This window comes from Epinephelus lanceolatus, chromosome 14 (genome assembly GCF_041903045.1).
Source record: "Epinephelus lanceolatus isolate andai-2023 chromosome 14, ASM4190304v1, whole genome shotgun sequence".
Classification (NCBI taxonomy): domain Eukaryota; kingdom Metazoa; phylum Chordata; class Actinopteri; order Perciformes; family Serranidae; genus Epinephelus; species Epinephelus lanceolatus.
The window spans coordinates 43,512,422-43,533,833 of record NC_135747.1 but is presented as its reverse complement, the minus strand read 5'-3'; the positions used below and the strand labels follow the sequence as shown (position 1 = coordinate 43,533,833).

The 21,412-nt window shown below is 44.3% G+C and overlaps 3 protein-coding genes across 3 annotated transcripts; 1 reads left to right on the top strand and 2 right to left on the bottom strand.

The window, feature by feature from the left end:
* Positions 1-5,979: 5,979 nt before the first annotated feature.
* On the top strand, positions 5,980-7,397 carry LOC144466793 (uncharacterized). The gene has a single exon (XM_078174209.1). The coding sequence runs from the start codon at positions 5,980-5,982 to the stop codon at positions 7,360-7,362; it is 1,383 nt and encodes a 460-aa protein (XP_078030335.1). The 3' UTR covers positions 7,363-7,397.
* A 2,575-nt stretch (positions 7,398-9,972) lies between these two features.
* Positions 9,973-11,164, bottom strand: LOC117248254 (trace amine-associated receptor 4-like). Its single transcript, XM_033613165.2, has 2 exons — positions 10,992-11,164; positions 9,973-10,783 (listed from the first exon to the last, which is right to left on the bottom strand). Exons 1-2 carry the CDS (start codon positions 11,162-11,164, stop codon positions 9,973-9,975), a joined length of 984 nt encoding a protein of 327 aa, XP_033469056.2.
* Positions 11,165-19,355: 8,191 nt separating this feature from the next.
* LOC117251698 (trace amine-associated receptor 8a-like) lies at positions 19,356-20,810 on the bottom strand. The gene is made up of 2 exons (XM_033618198.2): positions 20,517-20,810; positions 19,356-20,347 (listed from the first exon to the last, which is right to left on the bottom strand). The coding sequence occupies exons 1-2, from the start codon at positions 20,687-20,689 to the stop codon at positions 19,531-19,533; spliced, it is 990 nt and encodes a 329-aa protein (XP_033474089.2). The 5' UTR covers positions 20,690-20,810; the 3' UTR covers positions 19,356-19,530.
* Between the last annotated feature and the right edge of the window lie 602 nt (positions 20,811-21,412).

Below are 21,412 nucleotides of genomic sequence, written 5' to 3'. Positions count from 1 at the left end.
GGCACTATCGCCCAGGTATTATGATACAGGTTACAGCGCCCACATCTGACAACCTCCGCACATTGTGGGTCACTTACATCCTATATGAGCCGGTTTTATGGATTTTAATTATTTTTATCGCTGTGAGTTAAATGTGTTGTACGGCATGAAAAAGCGCTGTGTCAGTGTTAGAAAAAGTGTAAATAAATAATGTGTAAACTCATCATTATTAATATTTATCTCCTGGTTTGTTGGCCAAAATTGCCCCTCTGTTACAATTCAGGGAATTCCTTTTCACATGCAATCAATCCGTTGATGGGTGGGTATAAAAAGCAGTGTTCAAACAAAACTTCACACAATGTGAAGTTCAAGTTCTTTTTTGGGAGGTTAATAACAGAAAGACAATGTTGTTTGGTGGACTCAATATGGCCATTACTAAGGCTAAAACTGCAGCGGAGTGGCAGCTGGTGGAAGATGCTGTAAATGCTTCTACCTTAGACTGTGTCAGAAGTCATGAAGAAGAAATGGTCAGATAATAGGGTGTTAAGGCTATTTGCGGTGATTTATTTAGACAGAAAACCGAGCTGACTATCAGGCCGTTTCAGTGACTGTCTGAAATAAACGCTCTAAATAAGGGATACATTCCATGGTTGAAAACAATCTGATTTTCTTGACTCAAATGATTTCTTAAAATACATCTTGTTTTCAAAAATGATGCATCACATCCAGTCACTGACGCGCAGCAGCAACATTTGGCTCAAATGCCTATAGGGATAGAGGTCAAGGTCAGGGCATCCAGTGGTAGGGGCACGTTTTTTAGGTGTCCCACATTTTACAACACAGCACCGGCACAGCTTGGTTCCTGTGGGTGCTTCTCTGTAACGCCAGGCCTGACACAGCGCAGAGATCCGGCAGCACTGCATTTATTTATCTGCTTGTATTTAATCTCCTAACTCGTGTTTTTTTATGTGTTCACACCAGGGACTATCAGTCAAAGACATGTTTGTTCCTTTATTCATGTTTATCCATTTTTGCAAGTGCACTCTTCATATATGAAACGTGAGCGGTCGTGTCTGTCTTCATTTTACACACTGATGTCAAATTCACAACATTTCTTCCTTTTCATCTTTCTACCATGGGGGTTGCAGTTTCTCATGTCTACAGTTTTTGTGCATACACATGGGTCAGAGCTTCCGTGCAAGACCGCACATTTTCCTGTCAAGTTTGTTTTTTAAAAATCCCAAAGTTTGTGTAGAAAGTGGCGTGCACCGCCTTCTGTGCGTTTGCCACATTGATTAATTAGGCCCCAGGAGCCTGGCTGCTTTCATTTCCGATTTTTAAAAGGATAGTTTGACATTTTGGCAAATTCGCCTATTGCTGTAATCCCTGTAGTCATATGAGTAGGTACATTACCTTTAATTGTCAGTGCCTGCTTTTTTTAGATCAGTGGGGCAGAGTTGCCTGCTGAAATGGAGGTGAACGGTACAGCCCCCTCTCTCCCTCAAAACTAATCAAGTACACCATCAAATGACTCCAAAACACTCTAGTGGACAACACATGGCTTGCGCATTCCCCACGCTATGAAATAATAATAATGTATAATTAAGTAACATTATGACACATGAAGCAAATACTTGGAACTACTTTCTTGAGTAAAGCACTGGGCGGAGTGACACAGTGCGGTTGTTATTGCTTGTAGCCTTGCATTTGTGGTATCATCAGCTGGACAATGAAACAATGGCTATTTGTGCTGGACATTGACCCCAACACGCCTGTGGAAATGGTCCGGAAAATGTTTGTTTGCTCCAATCATTTTTTACCGGAGGACTACAGTGAAAGCATGGAGCGCAGAAGCTCAGGAATGGTTCCAACACTTTCTTGCATCACTAAAAGGGCAGACGTGGCATGTGATCGTTGTGTATTTTGCTCAGCAATCTCTCTGCTGTAACGTTACCTCCATGTTGAGTAACATTAGCCTACATTCCAAGAATGGTAAATAAGGCTAAAATGCAAATGTTGTTGTGGTTATGTTATGGATAAGTGCTTGCCCAGAGCATATAGTGAAGTGACTGGCATTAGTTCTCATTGTTGGAAATAAACAGACTGCTAGGGAACATTTTATGTTGTTGTTGCCTCAGGAGTTGTGGTGATTTAGGAGTGTGGAGTTAGCATGTTCTCCCCGTGTTCCGGTGATTATTTTGAGGTGTTGTCACAGTTTCATCCTCCCTGTCTCCCCTCCTATCCCTCTGCCTCAGTAATTTTCCACTCTCCCTGCCTTTGCTCCACTCTACCTGCCAGCCGCTCCCACCTAATCAGCCCAACTACACTCACCTGCAAGCTCAGCTGCAGCTCATTCCCAATCAGCCCTGCATATAAGCCTCTCCAGCACTCTCACCTTTGCCAGACTGTTCTACTGCATCCATGCGAGACTTTCCAGCACTCATTACCTACCTGATCTCCTGTTGCCAACCCTGCCTGCCTCCGACCTGCTCTCCTCGCCTGCCTCCTGGTAAACTTACCTGCCTTCTGTCCTCGACCACGTGCTTGTCTGTTGTTTCTGCTGACTTCGACTCCTCCGCCTGGCCCCGGCTCCTCTGATGCTCGCTCCTCACCGGCACCTCTGCATCATCAGCTGGCTCTTCCGGCTCTGGACACCACGCCTCAGCTACCTCGTCTCCAGTAAGCCCCTTACGTTTACTCCTAGATGCTAAAGAACTGAACTGTACAGGTCCAAGGACTCACGCCCCCCCGCCCGGCCCTGTGGCCAGGTTCGGCTTAATCCCTTCCTCGAGCCTGAGACCCAGAGACTGTGTGGGCTATTAGCCTGAAGATTGAACTGTCTGAGTTTATTCATCTGCTCAAGTTCCTGTTTTGCTGCCAGGATATTAAAGGTCATTACCAACTGTTCCCGATTTCCAGTGAACAGCTTTTGGGTCCAAATTACACTCGTGACAGGCGTACTCTCGTCCCATCCCACCATCAACATATGTATGTAACATACAGTCACTGGCCACTTTGTTAGGTACACCTGTGTAATCTAATGCAATCCAGTAGAACGACTATACCATGATTTTTTTTTTTTTTTTTTTTTTCCCCGAAGCTTATAAATTTTCGGTTATTGTTGACATTGTCTAGAAAGTGGTGATTCTACTTTGTTTATTATTGAGGTCATAGTGAGTGGTGGTGGTGTACTGGGGTGGCCTCCTATTTTTGTCTAATTGAGGGGGACAAAATATTAGGAACACTTTTCAATATATTGCAATCCAGTACACCAGCACCCCCCACTACAACCTCAATAATAAAGTAGAATAATTACCTTTCTGACAAAAGATGAAAATGTAAAAGCTTTGTAAATGTAGAATGTGTGGCAGAGCTGTTGTATTGGATTGTATTAGATTGCACAGGTGTACCTAATAAAGTGGCCAGTAAGCTCCTCATTTACACCACCAATCCATGCCTGCTCTGGGTCTCCCCGCAGCCCCTGGTTGCTCGGCAGCCTCAGCCTCTCTTCTTGCTCTCTGTTCTTCCAAAACCTGTAACTTTTCCTCTGTATATTCTGGCTTCTTCTCAACAAACTTGTTTTGATGACGGGAGTAACTGTACTAAACATACGCTGTTTGAATCGAAGCTTGTTAAAGCGCAGTTACAGGAGCGGGAACACACACCAATCACAGCCTTCTAGCCTACTATATAAGTGGAGCTAACCCTTTCCTCAGTCTCTCGCTCCTGCATTCGTGCGTTTGAATCATTGAAGCAACTACAGAGAGAGAAAAAAAAAAAAAAACTTACCGAGATCATGGATTTCTTATCCTTATCTCCTTCTGATGACGACATCTTCAGAGGCATTCAACACAGAGGTCCATCACCACAAAGACCATCCGAAAAAGCCCTGACATCTCCAGCGATCTCTGTGTCCGAGACCCCTTCTCCTGTGCTCCGAGCTCAGCAGCGGAGGAAGGGGACCTCAGCACGCACCGTGTCGTCCACGATCCACATTCCACCTGGTTCCTCCCTCCTGGATCTGCAAAATTATAACTCCTCTGAAGACTCCTCCACACCTCCCGGTACACCACCCCCACCAGCCAAAAGAGGTCGAGGTAGGCCTGCTTCGAGGGGTTTTTCCAGCGGGCGCCGCGGTCATTCTTCCCCATCACCTGCGAGGATGACAGCCGGCTGCAGTCATCAGGTCACTGGCGTCTCCACTCGCAGCCGGCCACAACGCCACCTCGCTCCGCCGAAATCACCCACCAGCCAACTATCCTTCAGGATCTCAGACTGGACAGTAGCCTCCCTCCAAAAGGCACTGAAGGACAGGCGAGTACAATTTCAACGCTCTGACAATAAGGCTAAACTTTTCCACAAACTCATGTCTGTTTGTTATCCTAGCCACGCTGTCCACTCCGGCGCACTTCCGCATGACGTCACCACGCAATCCGCAACCAGCCGTACCCAGACGGCCCACCGCAACCAGAAGAGGGCCTCCACCTGCCAAAATAAAAGTCCACCTCTAACCTCTTCTTTCCACATGCATGGTGACAGATTACCTGCTACCTCCAGGCCTAATTCACAGCCAAACCCTCAGTCTGTGTTTCCTGGGGTGCATGATGCAGCTGCCTGCAATTATCTCCTCCATGTTCCCCAAACAGCTGGGCTAGGGGAGCCTGGCACCTGGATGCCAGGTCCCCCGGTACCTCCCTCTCACTCTGTCCAGCCGTCTTTTTCTGCAACAGCTTCTGGCACCGGGTTGCCTGCCTTTCCAGGAACCTCTTTTTCCCAGCCTCACCTTATCTCTGCAGTTTCACGTGGCACCGGGATGCCTGCTATTTCTTCTATTCCTCCTAATCCCATTTCTCTCGGGGCACCTGGTACCGGGTTACCAGGTCCCATAGCCCCTCCCTCGTACCCACCTCAGCCTTTCATTCCGGTTGAGGCTAATGGCACTGGGTTGCCAGCCCAACATTCACACCCCGCATCATCATTTCAGCCCATGCACGCAGCAGATTCACACGGCACTGGGTTGCTGGAAATATCTGCTGGCCACAATCCCACTCGTTACGGGGTATCAGGCACCGGGATGCCTGTGCCCCCCGTAGCCTTTTCCTCAGCACAATGGCCATCCGCTTTGGCCGGAGCTAATGGCACCGGGCTGCCAGGTTCCCAGGCTGCTCACTCCTATTTGCAGCATCTTCCACCACCCGTCATCCCCGGCACCGACTTACGAGTCAGCTCCACCCTACCACTTTCTCAACCGTCCATAGTTAATGCTAACTTCACTTTATCCACAGCTAATCCGGCAGCGCGTCACCCCACTTCTTTTGTTTCCCGCCCTTCTCCCGTTCCCACCAACATCCGCAAGCTACTAGATACTAGACGGTAATTACATTGATCTAGCTATTCTACTCCTTCCTTCCCTCCACCAACCTCCCGTCGCCAGAGACCTCGACGACACAGATAGGTGCCCCCATTATAAAAAACAGACGTCCTCTCGTTCTAGGGTTCTCAATCCCACAGAATTTGCTTATGCTTTTTCACTCTATAGGGACGTACTTTGCTCCCAGTTTCCTGCCCGCCGCCAGGAACTGGACGACTACTTGTCCATCATCCTGAACTTAGCGCTCCGTTTTGGTGGTTCTGGCTTCTACCAATACCACATTCATTTCGCTTCTGAAGCCGCAGCTCGCCTAAACCAGTTTAACGAGAGCACTTACTGGGGCACCCTTGACACAGAGACTTATTGTCGCATCTTCGCTGCCCGTCTCGCCCAACCTTGTCCCTTGTGCGGTGCACCTTCCCATCCAGCATCTTCCTGCTCGGTCCCCGCTCCGTAACCACCCCGATCCTACTTTTGTAGAGTTCCTCACCACCGGCTTCACGGAGGGTTTCCACCCTGGCATTGCAGTGGAGCCGTCTGTCTCCTTTACTTGCAAAAATCTACAGTCAGCCATTAACAATCCTGAATCCATTGACCAATTACTTGCTGCTGAAGTTGAACAAGGCTTCATGATCGGCCCTTTTGCTCAACCCCCTTTTCCTACTTTCCGAATAAGCCTACTCGGCATCGCCACCAGAAAATATTCAGGAAAGAAGAGAATCATTATTGATCTCTCGGCACCGCACGGTAGCCATGTTCCCAGCGTCAACAGTCTCATTCCTAGCGAGGACTATTCCCTTCATTATGCCTCCATTAACCACATCATATCCCTCATCAAACTTGCTGGCAAAGGATCATGGCTCTCAAAAGCTGACATCGTCAGCCCTTTCAAGGTACTCCCCATTCACCCAGACTTCTGGCGGTTCTTTGGCATTTGCTGGCGAGGTAGGTATTACTTTGCAGTGCGACTTACTTTTGGTTGCAAAAGCAGTCCAAAGCTGTTCGACACCTTGTCCGAAGCCCTCTGCTGGATACTGTCCAACAACCACTGCATCCCATTCCTCGTCCATCTTCTGGATGATTTTCTCCTCATCACCCCTCCCTCTTCACCACCCGCATCAGGTCTGGCCACTTTATCCTCAGTGTTTTCTGACCTTGGCGTTCCTCTGTCAAAGGAAAAAACTGAGGGCCCGTCCACCTCCCTTGACTTCCTGGGAATCACACTCGATACAAACCTGTTTCAAGCATCTCTTCCCACCGAGAAGCTCAATCGTATATGCCCCATCATCTCAAACTTTCTCCAGGCCCCTTCTTACATTAAGCGTCAACTACTCTCCCTCCTCGGCCACCTCAACTTCGCTTTGCGCATCATTCCTCAAGGTCGCGCATTCATCTCCCACTTGTTGTCCATCGCTTCTTCCGTCCCATCGCTTCTCTCCACCATTTCCCTGAACCATTCTTGCCGTGCTGAGCTTCGTTTGTGGCTCCACCTTCTCACAAACTGGAGTGGTGTCTCCTTCTTTTACGAAGACCACCTGACCAACTCCCTCGACATCCAGCTGTACACCGATGCAGCTCCTTCTGCCGGTTTTGGGGGTTTCTACAATGGGAGATGGTTCGCCGCAGAGTGGCTCCCAGAACTCGCAAACCAATGCCAAGTAGCTTCTTCTGCACTCTTTGAAATCTACCCCATAGTAGTTGCAGCAATTCTCTGGGGACACGAATGGTCCCGCAAGTCAATCCTTATATACTCTGATAACCTTGCAGTAGTCAACATCATTAACAAAGGTCGCTCTAACTCTCCTTCCATCATGCCATTCATGCGTCTTCTCACCTGGCACTCCGTCACCCACCAATACATACTTCACGCAGCCCACGTTCCCAGTAAAACTAACGCCATCGCTGACACTCTCTCTCGGTTTCTGTTTCAGAAATTCAGAAGCTTAGCTCCACACGCCGACACTCTCCCGACTCCAGTTCCTCCATATTCTGCACTGACCTTCAATCTGTAAACTCATCCCTAGTACCCCTGATCATTGATTCTCAAATTCACATCATAAATAGTTATAGTCATCCTCAACCTTGTCATCATACTGGAGTGCTTGGAATCATTTCCACAACTTCCATGATAAACATAACATTTCATTTCCATCATTTGATCTAACTACCGTGGTCTGCTTTATTAACCATGCTCATTCAGTTCTAAACATTAGAACTCACATAATCAAATCATACCTCAGTGGCATCAGCTTTTTCTCCAAACTACTCACCGGTTACCCTAGCCCAGCCTTCAGCCATCCTCAAGTAACATCTCTTTTCAAAGGCCTTCTCCGACAAGAACCAGCAAAAACCCCTCATCGCCTTCCACTTACCACCGACCTACTTCTCATCTGTATTAGTAATCTTCGCTCCGGTTACAATACTCCCCACGTCGCTCTTGCCCTCGAGGCAATATTCACACTAGCATTCTCTGGCTTCCTTAGATGTTCAGAATTCACCGCGTCCTCACCTAACTTCATTCCTTCCTGCCATGCCTGCATCTCAGACTTATCTCAATACTCCAATGACATCATGGTATTCTACCTCAAGAAATCAAAAACTAATCAATCAGGTCATCCTACACCAATCTTCTATTTCAAAAATCTATCCCCACTGGACCCGTTCCGTACTCTCTCAAACTATCTAAACTACAGGAAATCCAACAGCACGTCGCTTTCCGACCCTCTCTTCCTCTCCGAATCTGGCCAAGTCGTCACCCGTTTCTGGTTCCACCATCACCTCCGCCAAATACTTATACAATCCAGCATATCTCCCACTCACTACTCAGGACATTCATTCCGCATAGGCGCTGCCACTTCAGCTTCCCGCAATGGCATATCAGAACACCTAATCCAAGTCATGGGTCACTGGACCTCGCTAACCTACCACCGTTACATTCGTTCAGACCTTAGCGATCTCAGAGCTGCACAAGCACTGCTTCATTAAATGGAGTTTTTGGGGGTTCATCGATGCCCGGGCGCCACTACGGACCTCCAAATCTCCCCACACCGCATTCAATAATCCATCCATCCATCCAATTCATTATTGTCCAATAAATCTTCTAAAACGTATCTGATTGGTTGCGTGTTCCTTGCTCGTGAATCGAAGCTTGTTAAAGCGCAGTTTCAGGAACGGGAACACACCAATCACAGCCTTCTAGCCTACTATATAAGCGGAGCTAACCCTTTCCTCAGTCTCTCGCTCCTGCATTCGCAACCCTCCCTCCCACCCTCTTTCACCTTGTCTCCCTGTCTCCTCTCCTCTAGGACACTAGGGGTTCATCGATGCCCGGGCGCCACTACGGACCTCCAAATCTCCCCATACCGCACTCAATAATCCATCCATCCATCCATCCATCCATCCATCCATCCATCCAATTCATTATTGTCCAATAAATCTTCTAAAACGTATCTGATTGTTTGCGTGTTCCTTGCTCGTGAAATCACTCCGCCCAGCAAGTACTGTGTGTCTGGAATGTATCCGGCTGTGCATTTGGCTTCAAAACAACTGTCTCGTAATATTACATTATTATTTCATAGCGTGGTGAATGTGTAAGCTACAAGTTGTCCACTAGAGCGTTTTGATTAGTTTTGAGGGAGAGAGGGGGCTGTACCGTTCACCTCCATTTTGTGCGCCGAGCAGCAGGCAGCTCTGCCCCACCGATCTCAGAACAACAGGCACTGATAATTAAAGGTAATGTACCTTCTCATATGACTATAGGGAATACGACAAAGACATTGGAGTAAAATAGTAATAAGATTGCATGGCTTAAGCGAGATATATCCAACACAAACACTCTCATATACAGAACTGTAATGACAGTGATGAATTCCACAGTGGCTCCTGACAGACACAACCTAACTGGTTGCTTTCAGTCTATTTTAATTGATACATATGCTCTTGTGATGAGATCTGCTGTGGGCTTTGCAGAGACATGAACAGTGTAATGAAGAGTCACAAGGCTTGTTCCAGCACCACCCACTACATAATTGCATTGCTTTGAACCTTGAGCTTTTTCTCTACTGTAGTTGATTATTTATATTTATTTATTATTTAATTCACTGAAAAAAAGGAAAAAACAATATAAACACAACATTCCCAAATCTGAATGAAAGGGAGCAGAAAGAAGAATAATCTTATTTAATCTGCCCCTTTATCCCAAAAAATCACTTTACAAAGCACTTAAATTAAAACAACAAAATAAACAAAAATAAAATAAATACAACACAACACAAACAGTCACGTTAAATCAGTACCTGATGCATTCATATTATCATCACACAAATATGAAAAAATCACACTTGTTAAAGTACTGAATATGAGGAAAGATTCCTCTGATCATCAACCAAGTACGATGGATTTTATTTAAGAATTGTTTTAAAACATTGGAAGGAAAAATTATCTTCAAACTAACTCTAATCTTGTTCTATGTTCTCTGTGTGTTGTTCATACACTTTCTCAGGAAATGAGTTACAGCATAAAACCTTTAGTCTATAATATACATTCATGTAGACACATGTATGCATTAAAATGTACACACAGCATAACAACAGTGATGTTTTCACTCATTCCACAGTGTCTCTTTACAGTATCACAGCCAAGTGGGAGTCAGACTGCAGTATCTGACATGTGACAACAAGTCTAATAGTTTTTCTAAACCATGGGTAGAAAAGGGCATAGATGACAGGATTTAGACAGGAGTTAAAATACATCAGAAAAATCATAAAGACCTCAGTTGAAGAACCGATCAAGATATCGTGGCCTATGAGAGAGACGCAGTAATATGGAGAGTAACACATCAGAAACACAACCACAAGAACACCAAGTGTCCTGGCTGCTTTTATCTCTGATTTCTTAACTTGCACAATCTTTGAATGCTTGTGAGATACAGTTGCAATGTGAGACCTCATGGCTCGAGCCTGAGACACAGCCACCACAAATACTCTCACATATAGAACTATGATGATAGTAATGGGTATGATAAAACCAACAGCAAGATCAACAACTCCTGTAATGTTGACCACACATTCTCCATAGCATGAATTATACCTGCCTGGTTGCTTCAGGTTATCATATAAAAGTATAATGCTGTAAAAAACAGAACAAATCCAACAGAGGAAAACACATATCGTAACAACTTTCTGAGTGACTCTGGTGGAGTAATGCAGAGGGTCACAAATAGCCACATAGCGGTCAATAGATATGAGAACCATGTTTCCTACAGAGGCAGCGATTGTAATGATGGGTAACAGATAATACAGTGCACACATGAGATCGCCCAGGATCCAGCAGGTCTCTGTCAGGAGGATTTCAACTGGCATAACCACAAAGCCCACAAGGAAATCTGAGACAGCCAGAGAGAGAAGGAGGATGTTGGTGGGGGTGTGGAGCTGCCTGCAGTGGAATATTATCATTGTGAGCATTGTCAGCAATATTATCAATAGCACTTGTTAAAAAAGCAGAGATGGAAAAACACACAATACATCAAAATAGAACATTAGTTGTAGTACAGAAAGTCATGTGCAAAGCTGAAGCCACTTCTTCATGTAAATGTAAAGACAGTGCAACAACATTTTAGCGTATGCTGTAAAGGGTTATGTGCCTGAAGTGTGAGATGGAGAAGACGACCAGCAGGTTGAGAGCTGCTCCAAGCAGAGAGATGGAGGACAGTAGACTGTAAAAAAGCACAACGTCAGAGTTAGGAGGCTCTGGCTTCCTGCAGGAGGAGTTGAGGAGTTGTGGAAAGCAGAGCTCAACTCTTTCCAACTGCATCATCAAAGAGAGGAAAAGGACAGAAGCTGCTTAGCTTGGGCAGCGCTCTGACCAAATGTCAGATAGCTTACTTATCTCTACTCCTGATGGATGATGATGATGATGATGATGATGAATTGAGGTAATCTTGCATCATACTCTTCATCTGCATTTCATCACTTTCTCCTTGAACCCCTCCCCCTGATCTTGAAACATCATCTGGGGCCTAATCAATTAACGTGGCATACGCACAGAAGGCGGTGCACGCCACTTTCTACACAAACTTTGGGATTTTTAAAAAACAAACTTGACAGGAAAATGTGCGGTCTGCACAAAAACTGTAGACATGAGAAACTGCGACCCCCATGGTAGAAAGATGAAAAGGAAGAAATGTTGTGAATTTGACATCAGTGTGTAAAATGAAGACAGACATGACCGCTCATGTTTCATATACAGTACAGGCCAAAAGTTTGGACACACCTTCTCATTCAATGCGTTTTCTTTATTTTCATGACTATTTACATTGTAGATTCTCACTGAAGGCATCAAAACTATGAATGAACACATGTGGAGTTATGTACTTAACAAAAAAAGGTGAAATAACTGAAAACATGTTTTATATTCTAGTTTCTTCAAAATAGCCAACCTTTGCTCTGATTACTGCTTTGCACACTCTTGGCATTCTCTCCATGAGCTTCAAGAGGTAGTCACCTGAAATGGTTTCCACTTCACAGGTGTGCCTTATCAGGGTTAATTAGTGGAATTTCTTGCTTTATCAATGGGGTTGGGACCATCAGCTGTGTTGTGCAGAAGTCAGGTTAATACACAGCCGACAGCCCTATTGGACAACTGTTAAAATTCATATTATGGCAAGAACCAATCAGCTAACTAAAGAAAAACGAGTGGCCATCATTACTTTAAGAAATGAAGGTCAGTCAGTCCGGAAAATTGCAAAAACTTTAAATGTGTCCCCAAGTGGAGTCGCAAAAACCATCAAGCGCTACAACCAAACTGGCACACATGAGGACCGACCCAGGAAAGGAAGACCAAGAGTCACCTCTGCTTCTGAGGATAAGTTCATCCGAGTCACCAGCCTCAGAAATGGCAAGTTAACAGCAGCTCAGATCAGAGACCAGATGAATGCCACACAGAGTTCTAGCAGCAGACCCATCTCTAGAACAACTGTTAAGAGGAGACTGCGCCAATCAGGCCTTCATGGTCAAATAGCTGCTAGGAAACCACTGCTAAGGAGAGGCAAGAAGCAGAAGAGATTTGTTTGGGCCAAGAAACACAAGGAATGGACATTAGACCAGTGGAAATCTGTGCTTTGGTCTGATGAGTCCAAATTTGAGATCTTTGGTTCCAACCGCCGTGTCTTTGTGAGACGCAGAAAAGGTGACCGGATGGATTCCACATGCCTGGTTCCCACTGTGAAGCATGGAGGAGGAGGTGTGATGGTGTGGGGGTGTTTTGCTGGTGACACTGTTGGGGATTTATTCAAAATTGAAGGCACACTGAACCAGCATGGCTACCACAGCATCCTGCAGCGACATGCCATCCCATCCGGTTTGCGTTTAGTTGGACGATCATTTATTTTTCAACAGGACAATGATCCCAAACACACCTCCAGGCTGTGTAAGGGCTATTTGACCAAGAAGGAGAGTGATGGAGTGCTGCGGCAGATGACCTGGCCTCCACAGTCACCGGACCTGAACCCAATCCAGATGGTTTGGGGTGAGCTGGACCGCAGAGTGAAGGCAAAGGGGCCAACAAGTGCTAAACACCTCTGGGAACTCCTTCAAGACTGTTGGAAAACCATTTCAGGTGACTACCTCTTGAAGCTCATGGAGAGAATGCCAAGAGTGTGCAAAGCAGTAATCAGAGCAAAGGGTGGCTATTTTGAAGAAACTAGAATATAAAACATGTTTTCAGTTATTTCACCTTTTTTTGTTAAGTACATAACTCCACATGTGTTCATTCATAGTTTTGATGCCTTCAGTGAGAATCTACAATGTAAATAGTCATGAAAATAAAGAAAACGCATTGAATGAGAAGGTGTGTCCAAACTTTTGGCCTGTACTGTATGAAGAGTGCACTTGCAAAAATGGATAAACATGAATAAAGGAACAAACATGTCTTTGACTGATAGTCCCTGGTGTGAACACATAAAAAACATGAGTTAGGAGATTAAATACAAGCAGATAGCTTTATTTTTAAAGAATTCCTCAGGTATATTCTTCAATCATAAGATAAGACCTACTGGCCAACGGTGATGAGTGGCTTATGAGCCGGTTCCGACTGCTCTGTGCAGTGCTGCTGGATCTCTGCGCTGTGTCAGGGCCGGCGTTACAGAGAAGCACCCACAGGAACCAAGCTGTGCCGGTGCTGTGTTGTACAATGTGGGACACCTGAAAAACATGCTCCTACCGCTGGATGCCCTGACCTTGACCTCTATCCCTATAGGCATTTGAGCCAAACATCCCTCAGTTTTCTGTCTATAGCTATAACACCCTATTATCAGACCACTTCTTCTTCTTAACTTATGAAACACACTGAGGTAGCAGCATTTACAACATCTGCCACCAGCTGCCACTCAACAACATTGTCTTTCTGTTATTAACCTCCCAAAAAAGAACTTGAATTTCACATTGTGTGAAGTTTTGTTTTTTACCTTTTCTTTCTACATTTGCCGTGCTCTCCCTTGTGCTGTTTCTTGCTCATGAAAAGTAATTCAGGGCGTTTCACTGGCCATTTATAGGCATCTATGGGTGGGACAAGATGCTCACTCACCTGCGTCACATTTTGAGTTGATTGTGATTTATGAAGAGAAACAGGCGTGGGACATTTGTGCCCACTGTATTATAAATAAGGATATTATTGTGCATAAGCACTTTCTGTGCTTTATTGGTGCGTCACCTTTAGTCAGCTCACAGTTTTATAAATGTAACTATCTCGGACAAGCAACACAAGCTTTGATGGTTTTTCATTCAGTAATTTCAAACAGTTTATTTCACTTAACCTCATCCTTTACGTTTTTTTTCTTGATAAAGTAATCTCTGGGAAATCTCCCAACTCCAATAGAACAATAGAGACAAGATGCTAACATTAGCCAAAACCTAATTATATTGCTCTTACTTGATTGTATTTTCAGCTTCAGTAACGCTTTCTTTGACTTAGTTTTATGCTGACTATTATATCAAACTGATGGAGACAGATGGAGGACAGCTCACCTCCTTCATGTAGCTGCACTGCCAAATGAAAGACATGGGCAGAGAGTGGAGATTTCCAGACTGGTAACTCCAGAAGCAAGGGAGGAAATGTGTCTTTTCATTTTGAATACAGCAGCAAAAGCGACAGAGCGCAACGCGTCATAATCTGAAAGCCACACCCCCAAAGGTGAAACAAGGCCCGCTTTCCCCCTCTCACTTTCCCCCTCCGTTTCCAGCCTGTTGAGTTTTGTTCCCTGTTTGAGTTTTCCCAGATGCCGAAAAGTTGCTGTGTGGTGGGCTGCACAGCCAATAAAAACCCAGAGCTTAACTTTTATCAGCTACCGAGCAGAAAAATGGAACCTTGTAGGAGACAAAAGTGGATACAGGCAATAAAACGTGAGGCTTCAACAGGGAAGAAATATCCTGACACTCGGTATGCCTATGTGTGCAGCAAACACTTTGTCAAACCCTCCAAATGTATTTGTTAGACTAACAGTTAACTGTGTTTATGTATGTTAAGCTAAAGCATTGACAGTATGAATGCAACTTCTGTTATAATTGTCATTTTGTTGGATCATTTTTCCAAGACGAGCAAGGTAAGGAAAAGGGACACTGAGGTAGACCGGCAATATTAAGCTTATCAATATATCGAAGCCTCTCTGATAGGCATAGCGTGCTTAAATAATCCTTTGCCATCTTATTATTAGCTAATTATTAGCTAGCTATAGCTAAAAATTTTAGCTAGCTAGCTAGCAATTCAGTCGTGGAGACTTGAAGGTGCAGCTGCGGAGGCAGAATGACAGGGAACGAGCGAAGAAGCAGAGGCGAAAGCGGGCCTTGTTTCCCCTTTGGAGGTGTGGCTTTCAGATTATGACGCGTTGCGCTCTGTCTCTATATGCATTGAATTCAGTATGCAAAGTTTATCTGCATAACCTTATTTGTGTATGACGACTTAATGTCTTAGTGTGCAAAGGCCTTAATGAAGGTTACACTATTGTAACTCTAGTTCTATTAGCACAGGTGGAGCCCTCCACTAGACTCTTTTGGGTAATACTCCTCTGTCAAGAACACACATTCACACAGCTGGAAATTTAAGAGACGCCTACGTGAAAATGTGTGGACCCCATTTCAGACATCCTACACCTTCTTCAGTGAGCAGCGTAGGAGCGAGAGGGCCCCTGGGCAGATGATTCTGCTTGTGCTAATAGAACTAGGGTTAAACTGCCATAACCTTTGTGCTGTCTCACATAGGCTCTGCCCCCTACTGGACTCATTTGGTACAGTGGATGGAGCCCGCTGAATGAATGGCCTGTTGCGACATAACATCGACCCGGCCACACTGATCCTGACTGGCTGAAGTTTAGTTTTGGCGTGCTTGCAGCAAAGGCTGCAGCTCATCGTGTTGGTGTGGGGGTCATAGGTCAGCCATGACCGCGGCTGGCCAGCGTTGTCTAGTTTTCATTTTTCAATAAAATGCCGTACGACATTTGTACTCTGTTTAACTGTCTGTTCTTCCTGTCCAAATCCAACATGTTCATCTTCGTTTTTCCTCTTCTGGCGGTAGCTTCACGGCAGAAATGTGTCGCCACATCTTGCTCAGAAGTTACCATAGAATGCCCAGGGTTCTGGTAGCTGATGTCATGCGTTCCCGGCACACGTACAATAAGCCGCAAGGGTCAAAATGGTCTGACACAGCTGGCAGAAATGGTCGAAGCACATAAAAAACCCACATGCAATTCAAAATTTTCCATCGGCCACTGGCGGGTGTATGTTTTTGTTTTACATGCCAAACTAATTTTTTACCTGCCATTGGCACTTGGCGGGTGTTAATTTTACGCCCTGCTGTGAACACTGTGTCCATGTGTTTGCTTCTGTCTATAACACACTGCAGGATGTAATAAATGCAAAGTGTATTTACCAGTGAAAAAAGTCCCTTTTACATCTCAGAATTATAACTTATCACCTATGGCACTAGTCTAATAAAATATATCTATTTTAAAATTTCAGTGATGTTCTCCTTTAAGAAAAGACTGCATCATGAGTTACTGTGTTGAGGTTGCATCACAAATGTTTAGTCATGAAGGATCATGATCGCATGATCTCAGCTAAAACAAATGTTTACTTTGTTGGTCTGTTTAGCAATGATTGCATCATGTGTTGATGTTAGAGCCTTTTTTGTCTTACAGTAACACCTCTGATTGAAGTGATGTCATCATGTGACACTAATGAAAGCAGGTGTGAAAACTTTCTGAGCCACCAAGGTATACAGCCCCGAGGAGCAGCCAGTGGAGCACACACTGTTCAGAGCCCAGTGGGTCTTAAGAACACACACTGTGTGTGTGTATGTGTGTGTGTGTGTGTGTGTGTGTTTTAACACACTGGTGAAACTCTGATCTTGTTTACGGTGAATGGATATTTTTCAAACTGAAACAACAACACTGTTTTCATGGTTACATTGAACTCTGTGACCTGACCAAGAAAAACACACTTGCTTCAGTGAGTGAATACTTTCTTCACTTCATGAAAAGAAAGTATTCATTTAAGGTATTAAAATATTATAATAATAATTATTATTTTTACTTCACGTTTGTCAGTGTTTATTATGAACATCCACATTTTGAATTCAAAACTGGGCCCCAAAAGTGCAGCTTTGCTGTGTAGCAATTTTTATGCCTCCGCGCTGGCAATAGCTGTGGTTGGAGGCATAATGTTTTCAGGTTGTCAGTCTATCCGTCCGTCCATCCATCCGTCATCAAAGTCCGGTGCTTGGTCAGTGACTTCTGGCATCAGAAATGCAGCTGTTCGCCATTATTGTTAGACAGTTAAGGCTGCAAAAGCCTTATGGTAATTTGTTTAAATTTGGCACAAATGTCCACTGGACTCAATGATGAACTGATTAGATTTGGGGGTCAAAGGTCAAGTCTTTGCAACTTTATCTATCTCATTATTGGGAACATGATATCTCGAGAATACCCTGAGGGAATTTCTTCAAATGTGGCACAAATGTTCACTTGGACTCAACTATGAACTGGTTAGATTAAGGGGGTCACAACATATGCTTTTGACCATGACTCAAGAATTCATATGATAATAAGACAAGACTTGAACCAAATGTCTAACAGGATAAAATAATGAAGTGATGACTTTTTATATCCAAAAGGTCAAAGGTCAGCTTGACTGTGACATCATCATGTTTTAACATAATATCTCAGGAACAGAAGGGGAGACGTTTGGTCAGATACTGAATTAGTGACTCTAATCTTGAAACTGCTGATTGTATAAATCTTCTATGCTACCTGGGGATACAATGGCTGTGACTACCAGTTAAAAACACCAGATTAGTTTGTTTTGGAGAGGAAGAGACCTTTGAAGAGACCCTGTAGAAGCCTCCTGAACGTCTAGATCTTAAGTTATCAGAGAAAAAAAGATGAGCAGACATCAGCAAGTGCAAGGCTAATGACTCGTCTCTGACATGCCAAACAGTCCCAAAGAAACATGGATTGGTAATATCAAACTGCTTTACTTTGTGTTTTAACTGGTTTAAACTATCTGGTCCATTTGTTTTGAAGAGGTGGAGACCTCTGTGGATAATCCAGCTCACTGTAGAAAACATCTGAATTTGTGCTAAACTTATTTCTGATCCAGTTATTTGAGAAAAAAGTTGAGCACACATAGCAGGCATTGGTCGGGCGGCATGTCTGTGATGTGTCGGAGCCAGACCAGGCAGGGGAGCTTGCCAGTGAGCATCTGGTGGCCAGGCTCTGACCCAACATGGAGTGGTCCCTGTGGGCAAGCAGCAGGCAATGGCTGAGAAGTTAATCTGACTATTGTCCTGGCCTTCTTGGATTCTCTATATAATTTATACTATAATTTTACTGTGGGACTTCAGTGCTCATGTGGGAAACGATGGGGAAACCCTCGAGTGGTGTGACTGGGAGGAATGACCTGCCTTATCTGAACCCAAGCAGGGCTTTATTATTGGACTTATACGGTCGGTATGTACTGATTAGACTGTCAATTCCAACACTGGTGTGAATGTACAGCACAGACTGTACAATCTATGGCGTATCTGCCAGTGGTTCTCCAAATTCACTTCCACAGCAGTCAGAATGAGCATCTCATGTCCTTGGTTGTGTCATCCCCAGCATATTGCTTCAACCTTGGCAACATCTAAATAGTTTCCATCAAGCTGACACTCACCTCAGCTCTGTTTAAATCTGTTGACTCTTGTTCTGGGGCCCTAATCACTTAGGGTGACTCCACCTCAGAGGTGGATGGCCCACACTGAGTGTCTCCGTGCACGGCCTTCATTCAGCCATTGCTTAATGGACAACCAGCACCCCCCTCCCCCCATACTACTCATTTCCTTCCACCTGAGCTTGGTGTGTTGATACCAGCATTACAACACAGGAGTAGAAATTAGATGTGAACAGTAAGCACAAAGTTAAATTGTTGCTGCTGCAGCTTTAAACATGAGGATTTATTTACTGTGAGTTGGATAGAAATTAACAGCTCTCCAGTTCATACATTAATAGTATTTGCAAGTCACACTGGTGTTAAATAGTCACTGTCTGGAGCTGGTGACTTAAAAGAACAATGTGGCCATTTATACCTGATGTTTGCATTATAGTAATTTTAAATCAGTGGTTCAGTGGTGTGGGAGCCCTTCTGTGCGGAGTTTGCATGTTCTCCCAGTGTCAGTGTGGGTTTTTTCCAGGTGCTCCAGCTTCCTCCCACAGTCCAAAGACATGCAGGTTAATTGATAACTCTAAATTGTCCGTAGGTGTGAATGTGAGTGTGAATGGTTGTCTGTCTCTATGTGTCAGCCCTGTGATAGTCTGGTGACCTGTCCAGGGTGAACCCTGCCTCTCACCCGATGTCAGCTGGGATAGGCTCCAGCCCCCCCGCGACCCTCAAGAGGATGAATGAATGAATGAATGAATGAATGAATGAATGATTGAATGAATGAATGAATGAATGATTATGCATTTTATTTATAGGCACCTTTCAACGCACTCAAGGATGCCTGGATAAATGTTTTCTGAAAGTACTTTTCTACACTTAAAAAAAGGAAAACATTTGGTGATGTTGTTATGCAATGGTTTTCACCAGTCCGGCCAACTTGAGATTAATTTTGGCCGCATGTAGCCTGTGAAATAAAATGAGTTTGACACCCCTGCTTTACAGTATTTTGGCCTCACAGGAGCCAGGCTTCAGTATATCCAGTGTAACAATAAGTTTAACCGATTTTTGAAACCATGGATAGAAGAAGGCGTAAATCACAGGGTTCAGACAGGAGTTAAAATAGAACAAACAGATTACAAAGGCAGCAGATGAAGCGTTGAGTAAGGTGTCCTGGCCTGTAAGTGTGACACAAAAGTATGGGCAGAGGCATAATAGAAACACAACTATAACAACACCGAGAGTCCTGGCTGCTTTCAGCTCAGACTTTTTTGCAGTTACTTTCACCGAACCCTGAAGTGTGACTGCTGTAACATGAGACTGCATAGCACGAGCCTGAGACACAGCCGTCACAAATACTCTGATGTACAAAACTATGATGACAGTGACAGGACTGATAAAGGACAAAAACAGATCTGCAAATCCAGCAACATAATCAATAACAATAACACACTCTCCGGTGCAGGAATGATACCTGCCTGGTTGTTTCAAATTATCCTTCATTATGAGACTGTCGTATAGAACAGAACAACCCCAACAAAGGCAAACACAGATTCTAACTCTTCTCACAGTGACTTTGGTGGAGTAATGCAGAGGATCACAAATGGCTACGTAGCGGTCAACAGATATGAGAACCATGTTTCCTACTGAGGAAGACGTAATAATGAAGTCTAAAACATAATACAGACTACACATGAGGTCACCGAGGAACCAGCAGCCATCTATAAGCATAATTTGAAAGAACATGAGGAGGCCCACGAAGAAATCTGAGACAGCCAGAGAGAGGAGGAGGAAGTTGGTGGGGGTGTGGAGCTGCCTGGATTGAAAGAAGAGAGGAACATACTCAACATTCTCCGTATCAGTTATTACATCAGTAAATAAAAGCAGATCTAAAACATGAAAAATAGTTTTTCAGAAAATGTTTTTCCCTCACAGTCATGTCTCTCTGTGCAGCTATGCTATAAAGCAATGAAATGTGTGGCTACTTGAAGTGTGAGATGGAGATGATGACCAGCAGGTTGAGAGTCGCAGTGAGCAGAGAGATGACGGACAGCACAATGTAGATAAGCACAGTGTCAGAGTGAGTACGATTTGGCTTCCTGCAGGAGGAGTTGAGTTGTAGGAAGCAGAGTTCACTTTCCTCCACCGTCTCCATCATCAGAGATTCAGGATGAACAGGCTGATGAGCTCTAGCAGCTTTCTGATGAAGTTCAGATGTTTTATAACTTATCTAACTTCTTTTGCCCCTCCTCTAAGATCCCCTCCTACCAGGGGACTGATGTCCCTCCTATCATGCCATCATCTTCATTAGTTGCTGATGTGAATCTTAATCATGTAAACTGAATTTGCCACAGTTGTATGCAAATTAAGCACAGCGTTAGTTCAGGCAGGACATCAGATCAAGCTCAACTCACATCCCAGCTACATCAGCTGATCTCCAACAGCCCAATCAACTGATAGATCAGCTGACTGATGGAAGGGAGTCAGCTGATAAATCACATGATTCTTTTCTACGCAACCAATTGGCGAATCTCATTCAGGGCGCCCTATTTAAACTGCTCTGGCCTGCCTACTGTTGCTGGAGGCTGGTTGCAAGCCACTTCGCAACCAGTCTCCAGCCCAGCTCCTCCTTTTCAGCCTGTGTCTGACTTATTTATGTCATTTCTGTTTGTCATTGATGCTGCTCTGCTCTGTACCTGGGCGGGTCTTTCCATTAAGTCCAAAAAAATGATGCTTGAATGTCCAAAAAATATTATGAGAATATCGAAAAAAATATGTGATTTAAATATCCAAAACTATTTTGGGAAAAAAAAAATCCATCTCTGAAAAATATTATTAAAATGTCCAAAAAAAGTTGAAAAATGCCAGTGAAATACTAATA

Coding starts and splice junctions, on each gene's coding strand:
- LOC117248254 (XM_033613165.2), bottom strand. CDS start 11,164: ATGATGCAGTTGGAAAGAGTTGAGCTCTGCTTTCCACAACTCCTCAAC. Junction 10,784..10,991: donor TTCTCCATCTCACACTTCAG/GCACATAACCCT, acceptor ATTCCACTGCAG/GCAGCTCCACACCCCCACCA.
- LOC117251698 (XM_033618198.2), bottom strand. CDS start 20,689: ATGATGGAGACGGTGGAGGAAAGTGAACTCTGCTTCCTACAACTCAAC. Junction 20,348..20,516: donor ATCTCCATCTCACACTTCAA/GTAGCCACACAT, acceptor CTTTCAATCCAG/GCAGCTCCACACCCCCACCA.
- LOC144466793 (XM_078174209.1), top strand. CDS start 5,980: ATGATCGGCCCTTTTGCTCAACCCCCTTTTCCTACTTTCCGAATAAGC.